This window comes from Cladophialophora bantiana (assembly GCF_000835475.1).
Source record: "Cladophialophora bantiana CBS 173.52 unplaced genomic scaffold supercont1.4, whole genome shotgun sequence".
NCBI classification, from domain to species: Eukaryota; Fungi; Ascomycota; class Eurotiomycetes; order Chaetothyriales; family Herpotrichiellaceae; genus Cladophialophora; species Cladophialophora bantiana.
Window position 1 is genome coordinate 1,485,983 of NW_015971578.1, and position 19,778 is coordinate 1,505,760.

The 19,778-nt window shown below is 53.0% G+C and overlaps 6 protein-coding genes across 6 annotated transcripts; 5 read left to right on the forward strand and 1 right to left on the reverse strand.

The window, feature by feature from the left end:
- Positions 1 to 961: 961 nt before the first annotated feature.
- On the forward strand, positions 962 to 3,220 carry Z519_03311 (uncharacterized protein; the record flags this gene model as incomplete). Its single annotated transcript, XM_016761062.1, has 1 exon — positions 962 to 3,220. The coding sequence occupies one exon, from the start codon at positions 962 to 964 to the stop codon at positions 3,218 to 3,220; it is 2,259 nt and encodes a 752-aa protein (XP_016622912.1).
- A 1,005-nt stretch (positions 3,221 to 4,225) lies between these two features.
- On the forward strand, positions 4,226 to 7,604 carry Z519_03312 (uncharacterized protein; the record flags this gene model as incomplete). The annotated part of the gene is made up of 6 exons (XM_016761063.1): positions 4,226 to 4,762; positions 4,832 to 5,110; positions 5,163 to 5,624; positions 5,683 to 6,010; positions 6,064 to 6,428; positions 6,489 to 7,604. The coding sequence occupies 6 exons, from the start codon at positions 4,226 to 4,228 to the stop codon at positions 7,602 to 7,604; spliced, it is 3,087 nt and encodes a 1,028-aa protein (XP_016622913.1).
- A 792-nt stretch (positions 7,605 to 8,396) lies between these two features.
- Positions 8,397 to 12,457, forward strand: Z519_03313 (uncharacterized protein; the record flags this gene model as incomplete). The annotated part of the gene is made up of 2 exons (XM_016761064.1): positions 8,397 to 8,792; positions 8,843 to 12,457. 2 exons carry the CDS (start codon positions 8,397 to 8,399, stop codon positions 12,455 to 12,457), a joined length of 4,011 nt encoding a protein of 1,336 aa, XP_016622914.1.
- Positions 12,458 to 14,086: 1,629 nt separating this feature from the next.
- Positions 14,087 to 15,524, forward strand: Z519_03314 (calcium/proton exchanger; the record flags this gene model as incomplete). Its single annotated transcript, XM_016761065.1, has 2 exons — positions 14,087 to 14,563; positions 14,619 to 15,524. The coding sequence occupies 2 exons, from the start codon at positions 14,087 to 14,089 to the stop codon at positions 15,522 to 15,524; spliced, it is 1,383 nt and encodes a 460-aa protein (XP_016622915.1).
- A 678-nt stretch (positions 15,525 to 16,202) lies between these two features.
- Positions 16,203 to 17,467, forward strand: Z519_03315 (uncharacterized protein; the record flags this gene model as incomplete). Its single annotated transcript, XM_016761066.1, has 3 exons — positions 16,203 to 16,490; positions 16,591 to 16,959; positions 17,021 to 17,467. 3 exons carry the CDS (start codon positions 16,203 to 16,205, stop codon positions 17,465 to 17,467), a joined length of 1,104 nt encoding a protein of 367 aa, XP_016622916.1.
- Positions 17,468 to 17,722: 255 nt separating this feature from the next.
- Z519_03316 (uncharacterized protein) lies at positions 17,723 to 18,291 on the reverse strand (the record flags this gene model as incomplete). Its single annotated transcript, XM_016761067.1, has 2 exons — positions 17,723 to 17,860; positions 17,899 to 18,291. The coding sequence occupies 2 exons, from the start codon at positions 18,289 to 18,291 to the stop codon at positions 17,723 to 17,725; spliced, it is 531 nt and encodes a 176-aa protein (XP_016622917.1).
- Positions 18,292 to 19,778: the final 1,487 nt, after the last annotated feature.

A 19,778-nucleotide genomic window follows, 5' to 3' on the forward strand; every position in this document is an offset into this window, starting at 1 on the left:
GTCCTCGCCGCCCGTTGCCCATCTCCCATAGTCAGAGCTTTGGGTTGGTACATAGGCCTGCCATTTCATCGTACTCCGTACTTGTACCGCGATCTTAGGGAGGAACCTATACGAGGTACTCCGTGCTTGAACTTGCCTTCTTGGATCGTAGGTTACCCACCGGCCACGGCTCTCCGTATCGATAGCACGTTGGCTGGGCACAAACCTTGACAGCATATTGTGTCTACTGTGCCACGCGGCGGAATATGGATTCCACACTTCTTTTGTATCCTTCAGGCACAAATTCGGTGCCTAGCGGCGCGGGAATAAGTATTGGTCAACTTCATTTAGGCCTCAGTCGCCGAATCACGGGCTTGACGGTGGGCTGCGGTGGGGTTGATGATGACCTGCAAAAGCGGGCACACAGGCGGAGAAGAGCCCTTGGCGTCCAAAACGACGTGTTGAGAGTGTGTGTGGATGACTCAATCACTCCACCACCTGCGGCCTGGTCTTGTACCTCGCAGACCCTCCCAACCTGACCTGGGCCTGCAATGGCACTTGAAACCGCTCTTTCTGACCTCGGAATTTACTTTCATCCACCTCTGAGCGGTTGCTCTTTCTGCTCACCATTTGACCTCGGATTGTACTTGTAGTCTCTCATTTCCTGTCAGCTGGCTATCTCGGCTCTTCATCCACAGGGCCTCCTCCACTTGCTGCGTCCCTCCATCGTCATATCCACCACCGAGACACACCGCAGGCGATCTATCATGCAACCATAACTCGGCGTTCCGTCGTCTCTCCGGTCCCTGCGATCCGGTCGTGATGTTTCTCATCTGTGAACTCTTTCCAGTCAGGGCGGCTCATCTTGGCAGCCTATCATTTCTGCTTTGTGTTGTCCAGCATCTGTGGTCTGTGGGAGGGGAGCATGCCCTTTGTCTGGGATCGTGAGCCACCAGCCAAAAGACGGAAATTGTGTTCAGACATGGCTCGGTACAGCACGCCACAATGTGAGGACAATGATGAGGAACAATTTCCATTTGAACATGCATCAAGCTCGGACGGATATCGTGACCCCAATCTGGACGGGGATCGAGGGAGCAAGGCGATACCGGTGCGGACGAGTGACAGAGAGGAGTTGATCCAGTGTATTAAACGGGGTCAGCGGACAACATGGGTTCCCAAGCCGGGGTTAGAGGCTTTATGTGCTGAAGTTAGTGTCGAACAGGATCCCTCCACGCCATCTACTTTGCCCTCGCAACAGTGTGATTCTCAACCTGACCACAGCAAAGGGTCTCGAGTGGGAATGGAGGACACAGTAGGAAGACCACTCCCGCTCTCCGCAGCAGACGCTTTACGACGCTCTATGTCTCCCTTGCATACGGGCGATTTTCTCGGTGACTTTTGGGACACGGCAGCTCGAATCCCCCAGCAGCGGCCGGCTGCAGGCCTTTCCGCACCGAGAAGACAGGATTCCCAGCCCGAGTATGATGGTTCCCCTCCATTCTGGCAAGCAGAAACTTCTCCAATAATGAGCCTCAAGTCGCAGCAGAGTTCTCCTTCGGATATACTCCGAAGGTCGCGAGCCCCTTCTCTGGGAAGCAGCTTGTCTTCGAGTTTCGTCATGAGAATTCCCACCAGCCCACTTGTTCACGCGACGAATAATCCTACTCTGGATTTCTCGCTGAGGGATCCCCAGAAAACTGAGCTTGGCAAATCAGCGAGAAGGAGAACGATGCCTCCCAACGCCTTCGAATCTTTGCACATGTCATCTATCGACACCAGCACACCGAACTTCAGCCGCCCATCACCCTCCCTGCAATCGCAACACCGTGATGACCTCTCATTCCCTCATGGACATCGACCACGTCGTTCGTTAAGTTCTTTCACGTATCAGCCAGCTATCGTTCCCCAGGCCCCTCCTTGGTTGAGACAACGTCGACCTTCTTTGGCAGCGGATGGATCTCCACGACATCGGGCTTCTATGGTCGGGTCTTTTGAGGAGTCCATTCTGCGTGGCAGGATGTCTACTCCGCCTTCGAAACCTCTCGACTTTGTGGCACAAATTGGAGTTATGGGGAAAGGTAGCTGCCCCGCCAGTCTGAGGTGTCCGGCCCACGTAACCGTTCCGTTTCCGGCGGTCTTCTATAATTACCCTTCGGCAAGTGCGTCCAGATCAATCTCAGACGACAACCCCAGCCCTTATGTTGGCAACATCGACCTAGAACATAACTTGAAAGCTCCGGAAGAACCGCGCCGCCGTGCACGGCGGCCTCAGGCTAATCTTGATCCCGAAGCATTGGCGGCTGAAATCACAAAGCCTGAGAACACGGCAATTGGCAAAGCTTTGGCTAAGGAGGCCCGAGAAAGGAAGGCGAACCCATCAATATCGCCCAAAGTTCCTCCTGGGGGAGCATACCGGGTCCCACAGAAAGGACAACTTCAGCTCATTATAAAGAACCCCAACAAGACCGCGGTCAAACTATTCCTGGTTTCGTATGATCTGGAAGGCATGCTTCCTGGCACAAAGACATTCATTAGACAGCGAAGTTATTCGTCAGGCCCGATAGTCGAGCCTGGAGGATTGGAGAAACAAGCCGCCTTGGCTGCTCGGGATCCTCTGAGTACAAAGGACATCCTTCGTTATCTCATCCACCTCAAATTTTGCTGTACGGCAAAGGGCCGTTTCTATCTTTATGACAACATTCGCGTGGTCTTTGCCAACCGCGTGCCAGATGACAAGGAGAAGCTGCGGAGTGAAGTTCAGTTGCCAGAACCACGTTTCACAGCCTACAAACCAGCAATGGAGCGGCATTCACGAAGCCCGAGCGTGGCCGATGGACAGATCTCTCCTCGCTCACAGCCCCGAACTACGTCTGATTTTGAGAAGCTGGACGACGTGGTCCGTTCCAGCAGCACGGACAACCATTTCGTACAATTGCGGAACTCATCCCCTACCTCGTTCCACCACCTTCCTTCAACCTCGACGTTCGACCGTGACTCGCCAAGGGCTGGGCAAACTGTGCGGGAGGAGGAAGAGGATACCGAACTCGAGCGCACGGTTTCTCCTACTCCAGGCTTTTTGCCTTCAACTTCGGCCCGGAGTTCGCCAGTGCCATGGCCCCCTTCCAATGGCCCTTCCATAGCACAAGGCTTCTCTGCCACTCCAGTCGAGGCGGGACATGGCTTACTCTCACGCAAACTCAGGGAACTCAATGGGACGGGTGCGGGACAGAGTGAGTAGGGCCTGATAGAGACGATGATGGAGCTCTGGGCGCTACATTTCAATATGGAATTGGAGATACCCACCTGTTAGTAACCGTGAGAGGAGAGGCCACTTGCGCAGGAGGGTGTGATTTTGAGATACTAATGATATATATACACTTGCTCGACACTATCCGCGAATTATATGAAATTAAATAGGGGTCTGTGCTGTATTATCTTCTCGGCCGTTCCAGCAATAAAGAGTATATAAACTCCATAAACCCCAACAGAACATGTCATGTGGCAGGCGAGGCGCAGTTCGTCCATGTACTGGTATCTTCAGCAGATGGTGGTGTGGAGGGTGGGCGTGGGGGCGGAGCAATGCATCATGCGTCTTCAGCACCAAGGTTCCTATTCGTCATGGTCTTTATGCACAGCCTAGAGGCACCCGAGGCCGACAGCCACTGGCAACTGCAGCTGGTCGCGTCAAGCTCATTCCTCTGCTTGCTTGTGGCATAGTTGAGTGAGCTGACGGCACCGACGGCGCGCCATCCAAGGCATCTCATGGGATCCATGGCCCGGGCCCCAAGTTCCTGTCCTTTAGAAAGGCTCCCTATTCCACCTGGCCCTGCGAGTTGCTCCTTGGACCCCCCTGGACCCCTCCGTGAGGTGTACAAGGTGTGCGTACAAGGTACTGCGGCGAACGGCCACCAGGCTAGACTCCCGCCAGTGCCAGCCGTCCCACTAACTTGCCTGCGACGCACAGTCCAGCCCAGTCCAGTCCACTCAAAGGTGCGACTTTCAACCACAACTACTTACCGTACCTACCTGCTCTCCATCATTTCAACTTCAACCTCGACTCCAGCGAAACCCTGCTACCAAAAACAGTTCCCCTTCGGCTCGCTATCTCTCCGACCGTCCTCCTCGCCCTCCCCAGACCTCACGCTGCGTTCCATATCCTTCTCGATGCAACAATCATAGGCCTTCTTTCCTTTCCCACTCCCTTCCGAACGTCGATGACCTGGGGAGTCATCCCAAGCCGAAGATGCATAAGATCAGCAACTTCACTGGCCAGGCCCGTCATGGCTGGGAACGGATGACTCCTGCAGCGTTTGGCATGTCGAGATTCCATCAGGACATGTCTACGCCGCAACCACTGAGACGTCCTCAAGGCTCGCCCGGAATCGTTTCCCAGGCGCCATCCGAAGCCGCCTCGGTCAACCTGTCCTTCAATGTGCCTTTCGCCTCGAACCTCCCTGGCCCCAACCCTGACGAGATCCTACACTCGAGTCCCGGTGCTTTCCAACGATGGACTTTTCCAGCGGGCACTCCCGAAGGCACGCCTATTCACAGCCTGCCTGTTCACGTGCAGAACGAGGAGAGACTGCGCTCTTTGTGTGCATACATCAGTGATCAGAGTGGAGGCCACATACAGGCGATCGTCACATCGTCGGAGCCAAAAGCCGGTCCGGCCCTGCATCGAAAGTCCCAAGGGCTGGTGACGAATGTCTGCATTTCAGGGGACGGGGACTTGGTCTGCAAGATGAGATCAAAAATCCTGAACGAAACACCCATCATGATGGTATGAAGCATTTGAGCCCCTCCACCCCCCCTCGACCGACCGGCAAAGGTTGTTGCTGACGAGTTCAAGCGCTCTGCTATTGTGGATATCGACCCGGCCTTGATCTTGGACGGCGCAGAGACCGGAATCCGCTCCAGTGTCCTCAGCCACATTGACCTTTGTGCCAAATATACCGGGACAGATATTTTTCTCCTCAAGCCTCGTAGCGCCGAGTCGTCTGCGGCCACTGCCTCCTATGGCAACGGTGTTGACAGCGGTCTAGATCAGCGGTATCGAGTCAACATCTTTGGAGATATGGAAAGTGTGGAACATGCGAAGACCCGGGCTCTGATGATGATTGACCAGATTGTGAATCCTCCAGAATGACCTCTGCCTTGGACCTTTACTGACACATGGACAGCTCAAGCATAAGATTGACGTGATCAAACTCGAGGTATCGATGCACACTTTGGTGTCAGGTCGTACCGGCAAGAACATCAAGATGATTGAATCGGCCACCAAGACTGCTATCTACTTTCCTCCTCCATTTCCCGGAGTTTTCGGTTATGTACCCCCTCATGCCACACGCCGAGCTGCGGACGAGGTCTTCATCACAGGAGAAACACAGGAACGTATAAACCAGGCGAAGCAGAAGCTGAAAGAGCTGGTCATGGGTATCAAACTCTACTCCAAGGATGCTGTGGTGTCTGCAAGCAAGATCGACAACATCTTACTCGACCGGCTGGATAAAGTGCGAAAAATCATGGAGACGAATGGTTCGCACGTTCTTTTCCCACAGCTTGGCAGCCAGCGTGGGCTCGTCCGAGTCCAGGGGACTGAAGTTCTACATGTCGAGAGGACAGTAAAGGAGATCATGGCGCTTGTATGCCAACCCGTTCTCTTGAGTCATCTGGCACGAGTGACTGATGATCGTTGAACAGGCTGGCCAGTTTTTCAGTGCTTCATGGTGGATTATGATGCCTGATCCCTCGCAGGGTCCCGCTCTACGTGCTCCGTCCCCTGAGGACATTCGGATCATGCTGAGCGACATTTGCACAAACTCTGGCGCTGATATCAGTTTTGAAAAATTCACATTTACGATCAACGGATCCGATGACGCGGTCAAAGCCGCAATGATGGTCATTAACCAGATTCCTTTCGTGAAGAGGACTCCCTATCAAATGCGTGTCAAGATCGAATTGGCAAATGAGCACAAAGAGTTCGTAAGTGGCAAGAAAAACGGCAAGATTAACAAGATCATGGGGCAGAGTATGAAGATTTCCTGACGGTCAACCTTTGACCCGCGCTAATTGTCGTCGTAGGCAATGTCCAAATCATCTTTGATGGTTTCAACGAGTACAACTTCTACATTGACGTGGTGGGCACTCAGTACGAGGCGACCAAGAATGGCTTGGATCTCGTGGAGCAAGAGATGCCGGCGTCGATTTCGTTCCATGTTCCTGACCAATACCATAAGCGCATCATTGGTATCGGTGGCCAACACATCCAACGCATCATGAAGAAGTATTCTGTTTTCGTGAAATTCTCCAATGCAATGGATCGCGGAGGAGTGGGTAAGGACGATGATGACATTAAAGTTGATAATGTCATCTGCCGCACACCAGCACGAAATGCGCAGAGCTTGGACTTGGTGAAGCAGGAGATCATGGACATGGTGGAGAAAGCCGTAAGCGAAGATGATCCCCTGAGTGATGCATCCATGTCCTTATCAGATGATTAAATTTAGGATGCCGAGTTCGTCTCCGAGACCGTGGTGATCAATAGGCTCTACCATCGCGAGTTGATCGCCAGGCTGCCTGAGATTGAGGAGCTGGAGAAGAAATGGAACTGCAAGATCGACTTCCCCAACACTGAACAAGCCAGTGACGTGGTCACCATTTCCGGCCCTGAATACCAAGTCCCGCAAGCGGTTGATGCATTCCTCGGGATGGTCCCAGAAAGCCACGAGATTGCTTTCCAGAAATCTGACGAGCTCGAGGCCTTCTTCAGCAGTCCGGAATTTTTCAACGATCTCCGCCAAAAGTTCAGGAACCAGTACGAAGTAGACGTGCACGCGAACCCCGAATTCAGCAGCTTGCCAAAGTCTGCTACGGCGTCTGTGGAGCGCATTGTTGGACCATCCGAAGGACGACTGGTTCTGACCTACACGCGGAACAATGCAGGCGGCCTCAAAGACGCTATTGACTACCTGATATCGCAGCTTGTGCCCCACGGGTTGGACGCCACCACTGTCAAAGGGGCGATTCCTCGCCCGAAATCCGACTCCTTTGAGGACTCGCTGCCCTTCTTTGAATCTAAGCTCTTGCAAAATGCGCCATCGCTTCACTCGACGGATTCGCCAACCCGATCGAGCTTTGCTGATGGAGAGAACGCGTCTGTGTCCGAGCGAGCCTCCCTGTTCGACCGTCTCCGCAAACCCGGCAGTATCTCGTCGTTTTCGTCCTTCATGAGCCGCAAAAACCAGAACAATTCACCAGGGACGTTCTTCAAGCATGCGTCTTCTAACGCGAGCAAGGCCTCGCTGATCTCCATGGAGAGCCGGGAGAGCGGATACAGAAATTTTTGGAACGACAGCGGCGTCAATCTACCTGAGGAAGAAGTTTCCAATTCTTCAATGAGTGGTGGCTGGCCATCACGTTTTCGAGAAGACAAATTCCCCTTTGGCAGCATTTCCGGAGACCGAACACCCAAGCACGAGCCTCGTGCGAGTTTCGACTCGGGCAGGCCACCAACATCACATTCGTTTTCTTCGTACCCGGCACCAATCGGGCCGCATCATCACAGCCAGATCCTGGGCAGTTCGAACGGACCTGCTAGCAATTTAAATCTTCCTTTACGCTAGGCTTTGGAGAAGTCTGAGTTGATCAGAAAAAGTGAATGACCAATGATACCCCGACATCGATATGCAGTTATGATTATCTGCCATTATGTCTAGCGAGATACCCTTTGATGCTACAACGAAAAGTCGAGAAGAGAAGGAGGAGGGCGCTGACAATTTTGGTTTACCGCTTGTTATGGAACCCAAGCAATGAGTTGCACATGTGTTGTTTTCGATAAGTTGGACTTGCAAAAAAGACAATTTCCTTTTCTTACGTGTCTGACCGACGCTCGTTATTAGGTCTCGGGGTTCCAAGATACCCTGCACGATTCTCATACGCGGGCGGCGGTTGCACATGGTCCTGATTGAAGTAACCATGCAGAACATGCTGCTACTGCTTGGATTGGTGAAGCCAAAAAGATATATACCCCAGAAAGCTATCTAGAGTCAAATGCATATCCACATGAATCCGAACCCCCTGGCCACTGCATGGTGCATGTATGTACATGTGTACGAGTAGGACTGGATGGCGAGGTGCCGCCCCCTTGCGTCAGGGATTCTGGAGACAATCACGTGAACAGAATCAAAGTGGCTCCCCAACTGTTTCCCTGCGGCGCGATCCTTGCGGGCTTCGAAGTCGCGTCAAACCACCGTTGCTGGAACTTCCCTGTTTACTGCAGGCAAACATTCTTATTATCTTCGCCTCCTGCATTTTCCCTCTTCTCACTCGACCCAGCGTACATCCTCGTTCTCATGTCTCTCGTCGACCTTTATTCCCTGTCATGCAACTCCTCAGCGACGAACTAAGTGCCAAAAATGGCCGATCTCAATGTCAAGATCGGACAAAGAGTCGAGACCCAGGACGGCAAGCAAGGCACCGTCCGCTACATAGGCCATCTACACGTTGCCTCTGGAGAATGGCTGGGACTCGAACTAGCCGATGACACAGGAAAGAACGATGGCTCCGTCAAAGGGGAGCGGTACTTCAACTGCGCTCCCGGCCATGGCATCTTCGTCCGTAAGGAGTCGGCTGTGAAAATCCTCAGTCAAGCAGGCCCCAGTGCAAAGCTCAACGGAACGTCGACTTCCAATGGACCCGCAGGGAAGCCGAGACCGTCCAGCATAGTTGCTCCGGATGTTGCAAGAAAGAGGCAGAGTCTGATGAGCGCCGGATCTGCAACGACTACAGGCTCAAGGTCTATGAGGGTATCTGTAAGCCAATTTCCAAATGCCCGAGTCTCTGACTAACTTATCGTCGTCAGTCTCCTATCAAATCTCCTACGAAGCCTGCTCCGTCTTCCGCCAGTTCATCCACCTCTACTCCCAGAACTGGTACTCCGGCAACTACTGCACGTACCTCTGACTCGAGTACAAAGTCCAGGCTCAGTATGGTTGGGAAATCTACAATGGCCGCACCCGCTTCGACACACCGGCCGAGCGCCTCAACGAGTAGGCAGTCGATCGGAGGTGGTCCTGTCAGACCTCCTGGGACCAGGCCGTCTTCAATGCAACCGCGGCCTTCCATGACCGCTTCTAGACTATCCATGACTGCCAAAGCTCCGCCTCGGACTGACAAGAGTGAACCTATTTCCGATGCCCTTGTTGGGAAAACGGCACCTCCGATCGCAGAAGAACGACCTGCTCCCGCTCCCGCATCAGACGAAGAAGAAGCTGAGGCTCCGGAGCCGTCAGTCATAGAGGCTAGAGTTTCCGCAGCGACCACCTCCCGTTCACAACCGCTGGCTGGTCAACGGAATGGGTATAGTTCTGCGGTCGAAGACAGATCCCGGCAGGCACAGGTGATCAAAGCGTTGGAGACGAAAGTCCGGACATTGCAGAAGCAAAGGCAAGAGGACCAAGCTCAAATACAAAGCGTACAGGAACTTCAAAACCAGGCGACACGGTACGAAGGAATCATACAAACTTTGCAGAAAAAACTTAAAACCAATCAACAAGACATCCAAGAACTCAAAGCCAAGTACGAGGACGCAGAGAGTCGTGCCGCCAAAGTGCCAGATCGCAGTGCGGAACACGACTCAGAATTAGAGCTTGCGACTCTTGACAAGGAGATGGCTGAAGAGCGTGCTGACATGTTTGAGAGTGAACTGGAGGCGCTGAAACTCAAGCATGAGGAGTTGGAGCTCGAGGCCGAAATTCTGAGAGAAGAGAACCGGGAATTGGCGTCGATCATGAGTCCTGAAGAGAAAGCCAGTGCTGGCTGGCTTCAGATGGAACGCGAGACGGAGAGGTTGCGACAGGCACTGGTCATGCTGAGGGACGTGACCCAACAAAACGAAGGCGACTTGAAGAACGAGATCAAGGAACTTCACGAAACCATTGATGAGCTTGAGCTGACAGCCTCGAAGTATGAAGAGGTTGCAGCGAAGCTCAGCAGATCGGAAGAGACCAACCAGCATCTCAGAGAACAGCTAGAGGCTGCGGAGGCAAACGACGAAATCTTGGATACCCTGGGACAAGAGCGTGACCAGCACCGAAACATGATTGAACAGTTGAAGAGGCAGGTTCAGGATCTCGAAGAACACATCCAAGTGGCAGACGAACTCGAGGCGTTCCATGTCGAAGAGGAGAGACGGCTGCATTACCAACTGGATGAAAGCGAGGCCATGCTGCACGATAGACATCGACAAGCCGCCGAGCAGGAAAAGACAATCGAAGACCTGGAATACACACTGACAAAATTCAGGGATGTTGTGCAGGGTCTCCAGGGTGACATTGACGAACTCCGCCGTTCGCGCGAAATCAGCGAACTCGAGGCGAATGAGATGAGTAGCAAGTCCAGGGCAATGATGGATCTCAACCTGAAATTACAGAACTCGGCTGCCAAAACTCAACTGAAGGCGATCGACCTGGAGCTTGGGAAGATGCGTGCTGAGCAGGCCAGTTTACATCTGGAAATCGTGCAGCACTTTGTCCCAGATACATTTGACATCGATAAGAAACCTATCCTCGCTCTATTATGTTTCAAACGGATCCGGTCGAAGGCGCAGTTGTGCAAAGTCATACTCGCGGAGCGAATGCGGGACCGGGCTGAGCTGCACGAAAGTCCTATGGCGGTATTTGCCGTGATGGAAAAGATGAATTTTATTGCGAATCTCTGCGAAAGATTCGTGCAACACCTATCGACATGTTCAGCGGACGACTTCATGAGGTATGCTGGTGCCCCGTTCGAGCTGGAGCCTGTGGAACAGGCAATGACCAGCTGGGTGGAGGCCTTGCGCCGCGATGAACTTGGTCATGAAGGTGCTGAATACCTTCAACGCATGGCTGATATTCTGGTCGACATGTCTGAGAAGTTCCTTCCGGACGCTCGCGAAACTAAAGCAATGGAGATGACCTCGTCCATCTCAATGGTTGAGAACTACACAGACAACATTGCCAGTCAAGCACAAATTTTGAGCAAAGCAGTGCAAGCCAAGTTAGGAGCGCCAAAGGACGACGACGAGGACTCAATACTATTCGAAAAGAGAATGGATCAGCTTGGTATTAAAGCCCGAACGATCAAATACATTTCTGGCAAGGTAATGCATGCAGTGAGCGACCTTTGGACGCGCTCAATGTGCCTAAGCGAGTCCATGTGGAGTAAATTCACTGAGGCAGAATTGTGCGCCGAGGTCTTGTCTCAATTGATCCAAAGAATTGGAGAATCGGTATTCGAGGAGCTCAACAAGATGGAAATGGACGAAGGTCTTTCGTATTCAAGGATCGTCGCGCTCATGACCGCGGCCGCATCTAGCCAGCAACAAAAGAGTGAACTACAGGGAACTGCTTCAGACGATGTGTTTGAGATCCTGTTGAAGCAATTACAGATTTTGCAAGGAAAAGTTGACGACCTGAACGCCAAGTCAGCAGACATATCTTGCGCCATCGAATTCGAGAAATTCCCCGCCCCCTGGACCGCTCGCGCCCGTGAAGTCAAGGCGCAAAAGGCACTGTCGCAAGATCTGCAGGAGGAGATGACTCGACTGAAATTGAGAATTCAAGAACAGACCATCCGGCTTAGTGAAAAAGACAAAGAACTCGAAGAACAGCAAGTCAAGGTTGAATTGCTGGAGTCGAGGGCTAAGGAGACCAAGGTCAAGGACGATGGTGTGAAAGAAATGAAAGACGAAATCAGCAAGCTTCGCGCGGAGAATGTGGCTGCCGTTGAGAACTTACAGCGACTCGAGACAGAATACCAGACGCTCCTCGAGGCCCAGGAGAGTCAAAAGATGGAACTCGAGGCAATCAAACACAAGAGAATCACAGACGGACAGGGGCTACCTCTTGGCCCCGCGGACGAGTCGGCAACGCTTCGTCTAAAGGCAGAAGTAGACCAGCTCAAACTGGAGATAACCGGTCTACAGGCAGCTGTTCGCTTCCTCCAATCGGAGAATCGACAGCTCAGGATCCCAGTGGGCTCTATTGCACAAAGCGCAGTCGAGCATGCATGGCTTGATCCCAACCATCTCAAGGGGCCACCGGCTACTGACGTCAAGACTCAGCAATTGCGCACCGGGTCGAGGGAAGTGTTTGCGAGTCTGATGGACATGGCCAAGGCGGCAAAGCCTGTCAAACTCAAGCGTCCACCTGTTTCCCGCCAAGACGCGGCAGGGAAGGTGTCGTACTGGCGAGCACAAACAGACACCACATTGTATCAAGTCCTCCAGCAGAAAGAGGAGCTGGAGCGTTGGAATGAGATGAAGGACGACCTGCTTAAAAGAGCGAGGATCATGGCTCGTTCGGGGCAAGTCTCTAAGCCAAAAGTTCCTACGCAGAGATACCTCTCAGCCTCCAAAGTTGACGCCGTCAAGGTGGCTGATTTGGAAGATGGGAATCTGGAACTCGGAGTTCGAGTTGATGGAATCTGTATAGTATGACGAGAATGTCCATTGTTCTGACTGGGGCGATTTGAGGGGATGTCCCGATGTTGAATATATTTTACGAGACTTTTAGTCGTCTCTTGCGAACATCATCTCGGGCTCTGATGGGCCCTTTTTCCCGCAATCCCTGCCAAAAACGGCAATGAGCACGAGCGAGGCTGAGACTTCGATGGCTAATTTGACCTCCGCTTCAGTCAGTGCTTTTCAAATTTAAGTGTGGCGCACTGCCTCCAGTTCCGAAAAGCGGTAGGGCCTGATCGGGCGCCGAGTTACTCGGGCGAGGCTAGTTACGAGTCTATGACGATGACGGTTGAGTCTGGGGAGGAAACTTGGTAGCCAAGCGATTTGATTTGATTTTCGGCCGACGGCGACGAATATAGGCCGCCGACGTCTCTGAGGCTGAGGCTTATGATGAAGGCAGGGTGAGGAAATGCTCGTGTGTCTGATTCTGCACATGTAGGTACGAGGTACATAGGTAGTCTGTGATTACCTGGGATTATGGTTGTTGTTCCTGGTGGCTAAACGAGTGGCGGCCGCGAAGTCGCCGGGCGCGATAGGTTTGGAGCCCGTTGTTTCGATAGCCGCGGCAGCCCTTGTTGGTGTTGAGTGGTTGCTGCCCCGACGTCACCAATATCCCGAGAGATGGTCGTGTGAGAGGCGAGGGAGGGAAGAAGACGGCTCGATGGCAGTATTCAAGCGTGTTTTTGCACATAAGCTTCTGTTTCTCAACAACTCTATGGTGTGTTCCCCTCCTCTTTTCCCCCTCTTTGTGCTTTTTCTTTGTCTCCTGTAGAGTGACCGGGCGCTCAAGGCGGTGCTGGTTGAGTGTCCTGCTGTTTCCGGAAGGTCTCTACCGAAGTAGACGGCGCGACGGTGATGGGCTTGGTTCCAAAAAGCTTACGGCCCCCGCTTGGAGGATCCAATGGGTGACATGAGAGGTCGATCGCGGAGGGAGGAAAGTCAACCAAGTCCAGGCAAACTTGCAAAGGCCAAGTGTGGCTGTGTAAGTTAGTGCCGTCATGTTGAGGAATGTGATGGGCTGGAGCGCAGCTGCGGGTGGAGAGGCATCTTCTTGACCTTCGCTTCACAAACGTATCGCAATTCCCTCTCTCACCACGCACCCGCTCGCACCACAGAACGATTCGAAATTCCATCTCGGTGTCACTCATTGTCCCATCTGCTTCTTTCCCCTCCTGCCCTCCTCGCCGCGGCACTCCACGCCCGTCGCCCGCCCCATCAACCCACCTAAACAACAGAAAATCTCTCGTCCGCAGCGGCTCGCCTTCGCCAAGTCCTCTGGGCGGGTACAAGTACATCAGAGGGAGACAAGAAGCATCAACCCTCCTTGCTTCGCCTTCCCACGAGGTCTCTCCGGAGTAGGGGAAGCTTCTCTCTCCTTTGTTTGCCCGGCTACCGCCGTTACTCAATTGCCTTGTTCTCCGCTCGGCGCTGTCTTGCCCCAAGATATCGAATGGGTACGTGCATGAGCTATATTACACCAGATCCCTCCCCGCCGCAGCACATAGCTTCTGATGCTTGGTATCTCCTCCCGTTGCTTTGATCGCATTCATTCTCCCGCCCCAAAATCACCGTACGGTCTCGGCTGACTTGATTCTGGCGCCTGCTATGGCGTCGTTGCGGAATGCGCCTACAGCTGCGAGCAATCTCCGCAAACATTTCTCCCACACGGCTCACCCTTCCCGCGAAGATATTCATATCATGCCTGAAGACGGCGGCATCAACGGTCGCGCAGACTACCCAACCGAACGGACCGGTCTCCTCTCGCGGATCACCACCACCGACTCTGGGACACCATATCACAAGCATGAAAATGTCTGGATCAAATACCCCTTCCTGGTGCTACACTTGACCTGGGAGGTCCTCAAGACCAACTACGTCAATGTCCTCCTCGTTTTTGTGCCTGTCGGCATCCTGGCAGGTGTTTTGGACTGGGCACCTGCGCTCCAGTTTACCCTCAATTTTATTGCCATCATACCGTTGGCATCTCTCCTCGCTTTCGCCACAGAAGAGCTCGCCGTTCCGCTGGGTCAGACGATTGGAGGACTTTTGAATGCGACATTTGGAAATGCTGTCGAATTGATTGTATACATCCACAGCAACATTGAAAAACGGGAGGGCGTGCTAATGCTGGAAATAGGTGAGCATCATTGCTCTCTCAAAGAATGAGATCCGCATCGTCCAAGCCAGCATGCTGGGCAGCATCCTGTCCAATATCCTCCTGGTCTTGGGATGCTGCTTCTTCGTCGGCGGCATCCGATATCCTGAACAGAGCTTTAATTCGACCGTCGCGTCAACAATGTCGTCGCTCATGACCGTCGCCACCTCCTCTCTGATCATTCCTGCCACCTTGTATGCTGTCATGTCCAACAACAAAGCACAAGACGATAATATCATGATTCTGTCCCGTGGGACATCGATCATTCTGCTGCTCATCTACGTTGCATACCTATACTTCCAGCTCAAATCCCATGCCAACCTGTTCGACGACGCTGAAGCACAAGGACGTGAGGATGAGGAGGCTCAACTTTTGGGGCCTTGGGCTGCAGGTATCGTCTTGGTGATCATCACCCTCCTTGTCTCTGTCTGCGCCGAATATCTAGTCGGCAGCATCGACGCCATTGTGGAAGAAGCGCACATTAGCAAAACCTTTATCGGTCTGATCTTGATCCCTATTGTTGGAAACGCGGCCGAGCACGTCACAGCCGTCATCGTTGCGTGGAAGAACAAGATGGACTTGGCCATTGGAGTCGCCATTGGGTCCAGTCTCCAAATCGCCATCTTTGTCACCCCTTTCCTGGTGGTGTTGGGCTGGATCATAGACAAACCCATGACACTGCACTTCGAGACCTTTGAGACGGTGAGCTTCTTTTTGGCCTCGCTGGTTGTGGTGCTCTTGATCCAGGACGGAAAATCCAATTATCTCGAAGGGTTGCTCTGCTTGGGTATGTATTTCATCATTGCCCTGGCCTTTTACGTCTTGCCGGACGATGCAGGCACTGGATTGAACTTGGGGAAGCTTTTTGGCGGCAGCGGTGGTGCCTGAGTGATCCAGACCTGGGGTGAGGTCGGAGATATGAGGAGGATCTTCCAAAGCATCCTGCACTTTCCTTTTCTTGTTCTCCTATCTTCCTTTGTTGAATGCTTTTCTATCACGTGCTCCAGATACGGCGCGTTGAGGGTTGTAACTCTGGACTAAACATTGACATGGCACGAGGACGACGAGGAACAGTCGTCACTTTTTATTTGTCCCGAGGGTTGCGCCAACAAAGACTCAATTCGAACAGCAGGTATTGGTCACATGGCGTTGGGTGGAATGAAAACAATTCATGCTCTTGTCGACTTGGAGGTTCTCTCGATACCCAGGCTTCAACAAAAATTCTTCGGTTTGGGGTTAGGGTTTCGGGCTTGTGTCTCATATGTACATGAATTATACCACGGATCGAACAATAAAGATGTTTTGATCCGGTCTGAGCGTGTTTCTTCTTCGTCCCAATGTTTCTTCGTTCCTTTCCGCCATGGATGAAAATGACCAGCAGAGACCGCGTTGCCGCATATAAGGATTTAATTTCTTTATAGCGGCAACTGTTTGTTTCCTAAATAGGCAACTGCCCTTGGCCGCAAACTGAGCCTGCCCTTGCTTGTACCTCCGCTTCAGAGCCGTTGACCAGATCTCCATCTCCAAATTCTGAATCATTCAATACGCATTCCAGCAACAGCAATAATGGCGCCTCGACTGCCTCTCTTGACGACCCGCTCGGTGCCATTCAGGACGAAACCTACGGTTCCGCAGAAAAGATTTGCTCCAGCCCCGAGTCTACTTCAACAGCAGCGCGCCACAAGCGATGATGCAGCTGCAAAGGACGGGTCCCCCGAAAAGACGGCTCTTCATCCACAGGCGAAATGCCCCAATATGGACCAATTGTCCCATGTGACCGAAGAAGCTGCTGCAATTGACAAGTTAATGGGAAACACGCCTCCGGATGTGGAGCAGGGGACACCGGTGCAAGAGGTAGGTAGAGACGGACAACCCGTGGCGCGAACTCCATTGGACTTCAATTGCAGTCTAGATATATGGTGGCTGACATGTCTTTACGATGATATCTGTGCAGATTCTTAAGCGCGATAAAGATGCCCAAGACAAGGCGCCTCAGGTCATGAAACAAGATCTAAAGCTGGAACCCAACAGCATTAATAAGTCACCCTCTGGAACCCGTTCCTTTTCGACCGCCGCGACCAAAAGTGCCGCTGAGGTTGAAGCGGTATCAAACTTGGGCGGATCAGTAGACAGCTTGGTTCAGTTTCAGGACACGAGAGTCGTAGGCCTGGAGTATCCCGACGCTGGCTTCGGGCATAAGTTTGGGTTGCCGGACCTTAAGCCGCTGGGCAAAGCGGTGAATTTCAAGAGAAGATATGACCCCGTGGTGGAGCAGGTAACAAGAAGCCTAATGAGGGATGGAAAGTTGAGCCGTGCGCAGAAGGTGAGAATAGACCTGTTCTCACCATACCCTGTCCAGTATGTGCTAAAGGTGTTGCCTGCAGAATATGCAATTCATCCTCGACGCCCTCCGAACCTCATCTGTACCGCCATCCAACAAGGACCTAATCAGCCCTTTGCCCCTGCAATCTCTCCCCCTCTCCCCTGTCGCTTATCTCACCGCCATAATCGACTCCGTCGCCCCTCTCGTCAAGATCCGCCAACAAAGAGGTCTACTGGGTGGCGGTGCCTCCATGCCCATTCCCGTTCCCCTGCGCCTTCGCCAGCGCAGACGGACAGCTATCCAATGGATATTATCTGCCGCGGAGGGGAGAAGAGAAGATAAGCTTGCGGACCGTGTGGCCAAGGAGTTATTGGGAGTTGCCGAGGGAAGAAGTTCTGCGTGGGAGAAGCGAGCAAGGGTGCACAAGATGGCAATCAGCGCAAGGGCAAATGTTAAGATTGCCGCGAACGGGAGGAGGATTCGGACGAAGAGTATTCGAGGCAAGTGATCGTGCCCGAGTCTTGCAGTGTAACTACGAACACATGGTGGAGGGGAAGGGACTCTTCTCCCTGGATGGGTTATTGGATATATATATTCTGTATCAACCAAGTCAAAAGGTCGGGAATGAGCCCGGAGATGCTCGCCGTCTACTCTCCTTGTCTATCTTTTATACATTTCGAGTCCCAGTGCCTTTTTCAACCACAGCCATCTCTCCAGACCGACGGCGGCCTTTTTGTTTTGCAAAGACATTCCTGCTATGGCCCTAGTCTCTGATAATCCTCAGGTATGTCGTCGCCTCTGTAAGCCCTTGGTCATGGGTGAGATCGCCACCAGCGGCAGCACGGGCACACTGCAATGCGGCGGCCGTCTTGCAGCCGTGCGAATAGCTCACGAAGTCATCCTTGTCCCGGCAGTCAACAGCACAGGCGGGCACCTCACGCCAGACCGGGCCTTGTCAAGCGGCGACCACTTGCTGATGAAGTCGAAGTCGACGGGGTCATGCACGTCGCCGATGTCCCGGCCACCGCGATCGCTGCGCCCCAGTCTCTGACGGTGCAGAGTATCCACGGCGCCGGCGTTGAGGACCACAGCGTCAAATATGTCCGGTTGCTGGACCATTGCCGTCGCGCAGTTCAATCCGCCCATGGTCTCGCCCATGGGGATGATGGTGCGGGTGTTGGTGCCGTATTCGGCGCCACGCAAGTGCAGCAGCGCCGCGGTTCGGATATCGTCGTCCCCTGTTTTCAGATGTTGCCCCGTCCGCGAGAAGATCTGGATCTGGTCACGGACGTTGATGGAGCGCACGACCAGGATCTCCCCGCCAGAGAGCATCCGTGCCAGCCTCAGAGTCAGCTGGCTAGGCGGAGCAACGATTTCTTCCGCTGTTCCGTTCTACGGTGTACGCGCTACCACTTTGCCGTTTGTCTGCATTGGTCCAGAAGAGATGTTTGTCGCCAATAACACCTGTGGTCCCTGGCGCCGAGTCTTCAGAGGGAGTCCCGATGTACCTGGGAATAAGTCAAGCATTGAGTTCAACGGCACCAAAGATGAAAGGATATTGGGCCAGGACGGACGAACGCAAGGAAGAGAAAGGAAAAGGAAAAGACTTACTTCCACTCTGCATGGGACTGCCTCGAAACCACCCCGTCGAACTTCAACCCCAGTCTACTATCTCTGTGATGGCTACTTTCTGCCGTATCTTCGGCTGGCTCTCTCCCGTTCACCGGCGCTGACTACACCTGACAACCCCTCCCTCTGTCATAGATCTCCAGAGAGACGAGCCTGTCATCTCGCGAAACCACGGCCTTGAAACGATAGGCTGGATGTTCCGCATCCGCATAGACGACCTCATCGACTTCCTGCCGACCGCCGATCGTGCTTCTTCTTAAACGTCTAAAATCCCAAGAGAGGTTACACGATCTCTTTGAGACCGAGCCTGCAGCTCATATGGTTCCAGAGAACGACTGCAGGGACGATTATTCGGAGCAAATCAGAATATGTGGCGAGAATGGGTTGATATAGAAATTCGCCTGATCGGGAAGGTGGGGGGGCTAGAAGGGGAATAGTGCATGAGCACCCTCCCCTTTCTTGCCCTTTCCACTTCCCTTCCAATATTAATTATTAATTTTCGGCATCACTCAAAATGTCCCGCTCCGGTGAGCCTTCCGGCCCGGGAAGAGGTTGCTGGCTGTGTGTCATGGCTTTAGATATGCTCCTCAAAGACCCTGGTTATCAGCTCGGGAGGAAAGTCAACTTCTGTCGCGAGACGCTATAATATGCACGCCAGCGACCGAGGTTGCAGAAGGGGCGAGGCGATAACCTACTGAAAACCAGCAGTCCCAACGACGCGATAGCGGCGGCTTGAGTGACATTCCCGCCTTACCTGTGTGTGGTGCCCACTGTGCCAAAATCCGCAGACCACCGAGATGGTGGATGTCTTGTTTCCAGGAGCACAAAATGTGTGTTGCAAGAATTTGCGACCAGAACCGCGGACGCGGAACATCCAAGCTCGCGGTCACGGAGCCGCAAAACGAAAGTAATCAATACTTGCTCATGGCTACTGTCAAGAGGCAGCATTAGCTTAGAAATTTTTGACACATACCGTATGTTGGATGTCGGAAAATGGTAGCAACTCACACGACTTTGCTTTTGAGCAATGACTGGACATACAAAGCTGTCCCTTCCTCAACGGTCCCCTAATAAACTCGTGGTAACCGAGCAGGCCGGTTCCTACAGAAATCCACCTGGATTTGCTGGCTAATGGAGTCATCCCCGACCCCTTCATTGGGAAGAATGAGGAAGCCGAGCAATGGGTGGGA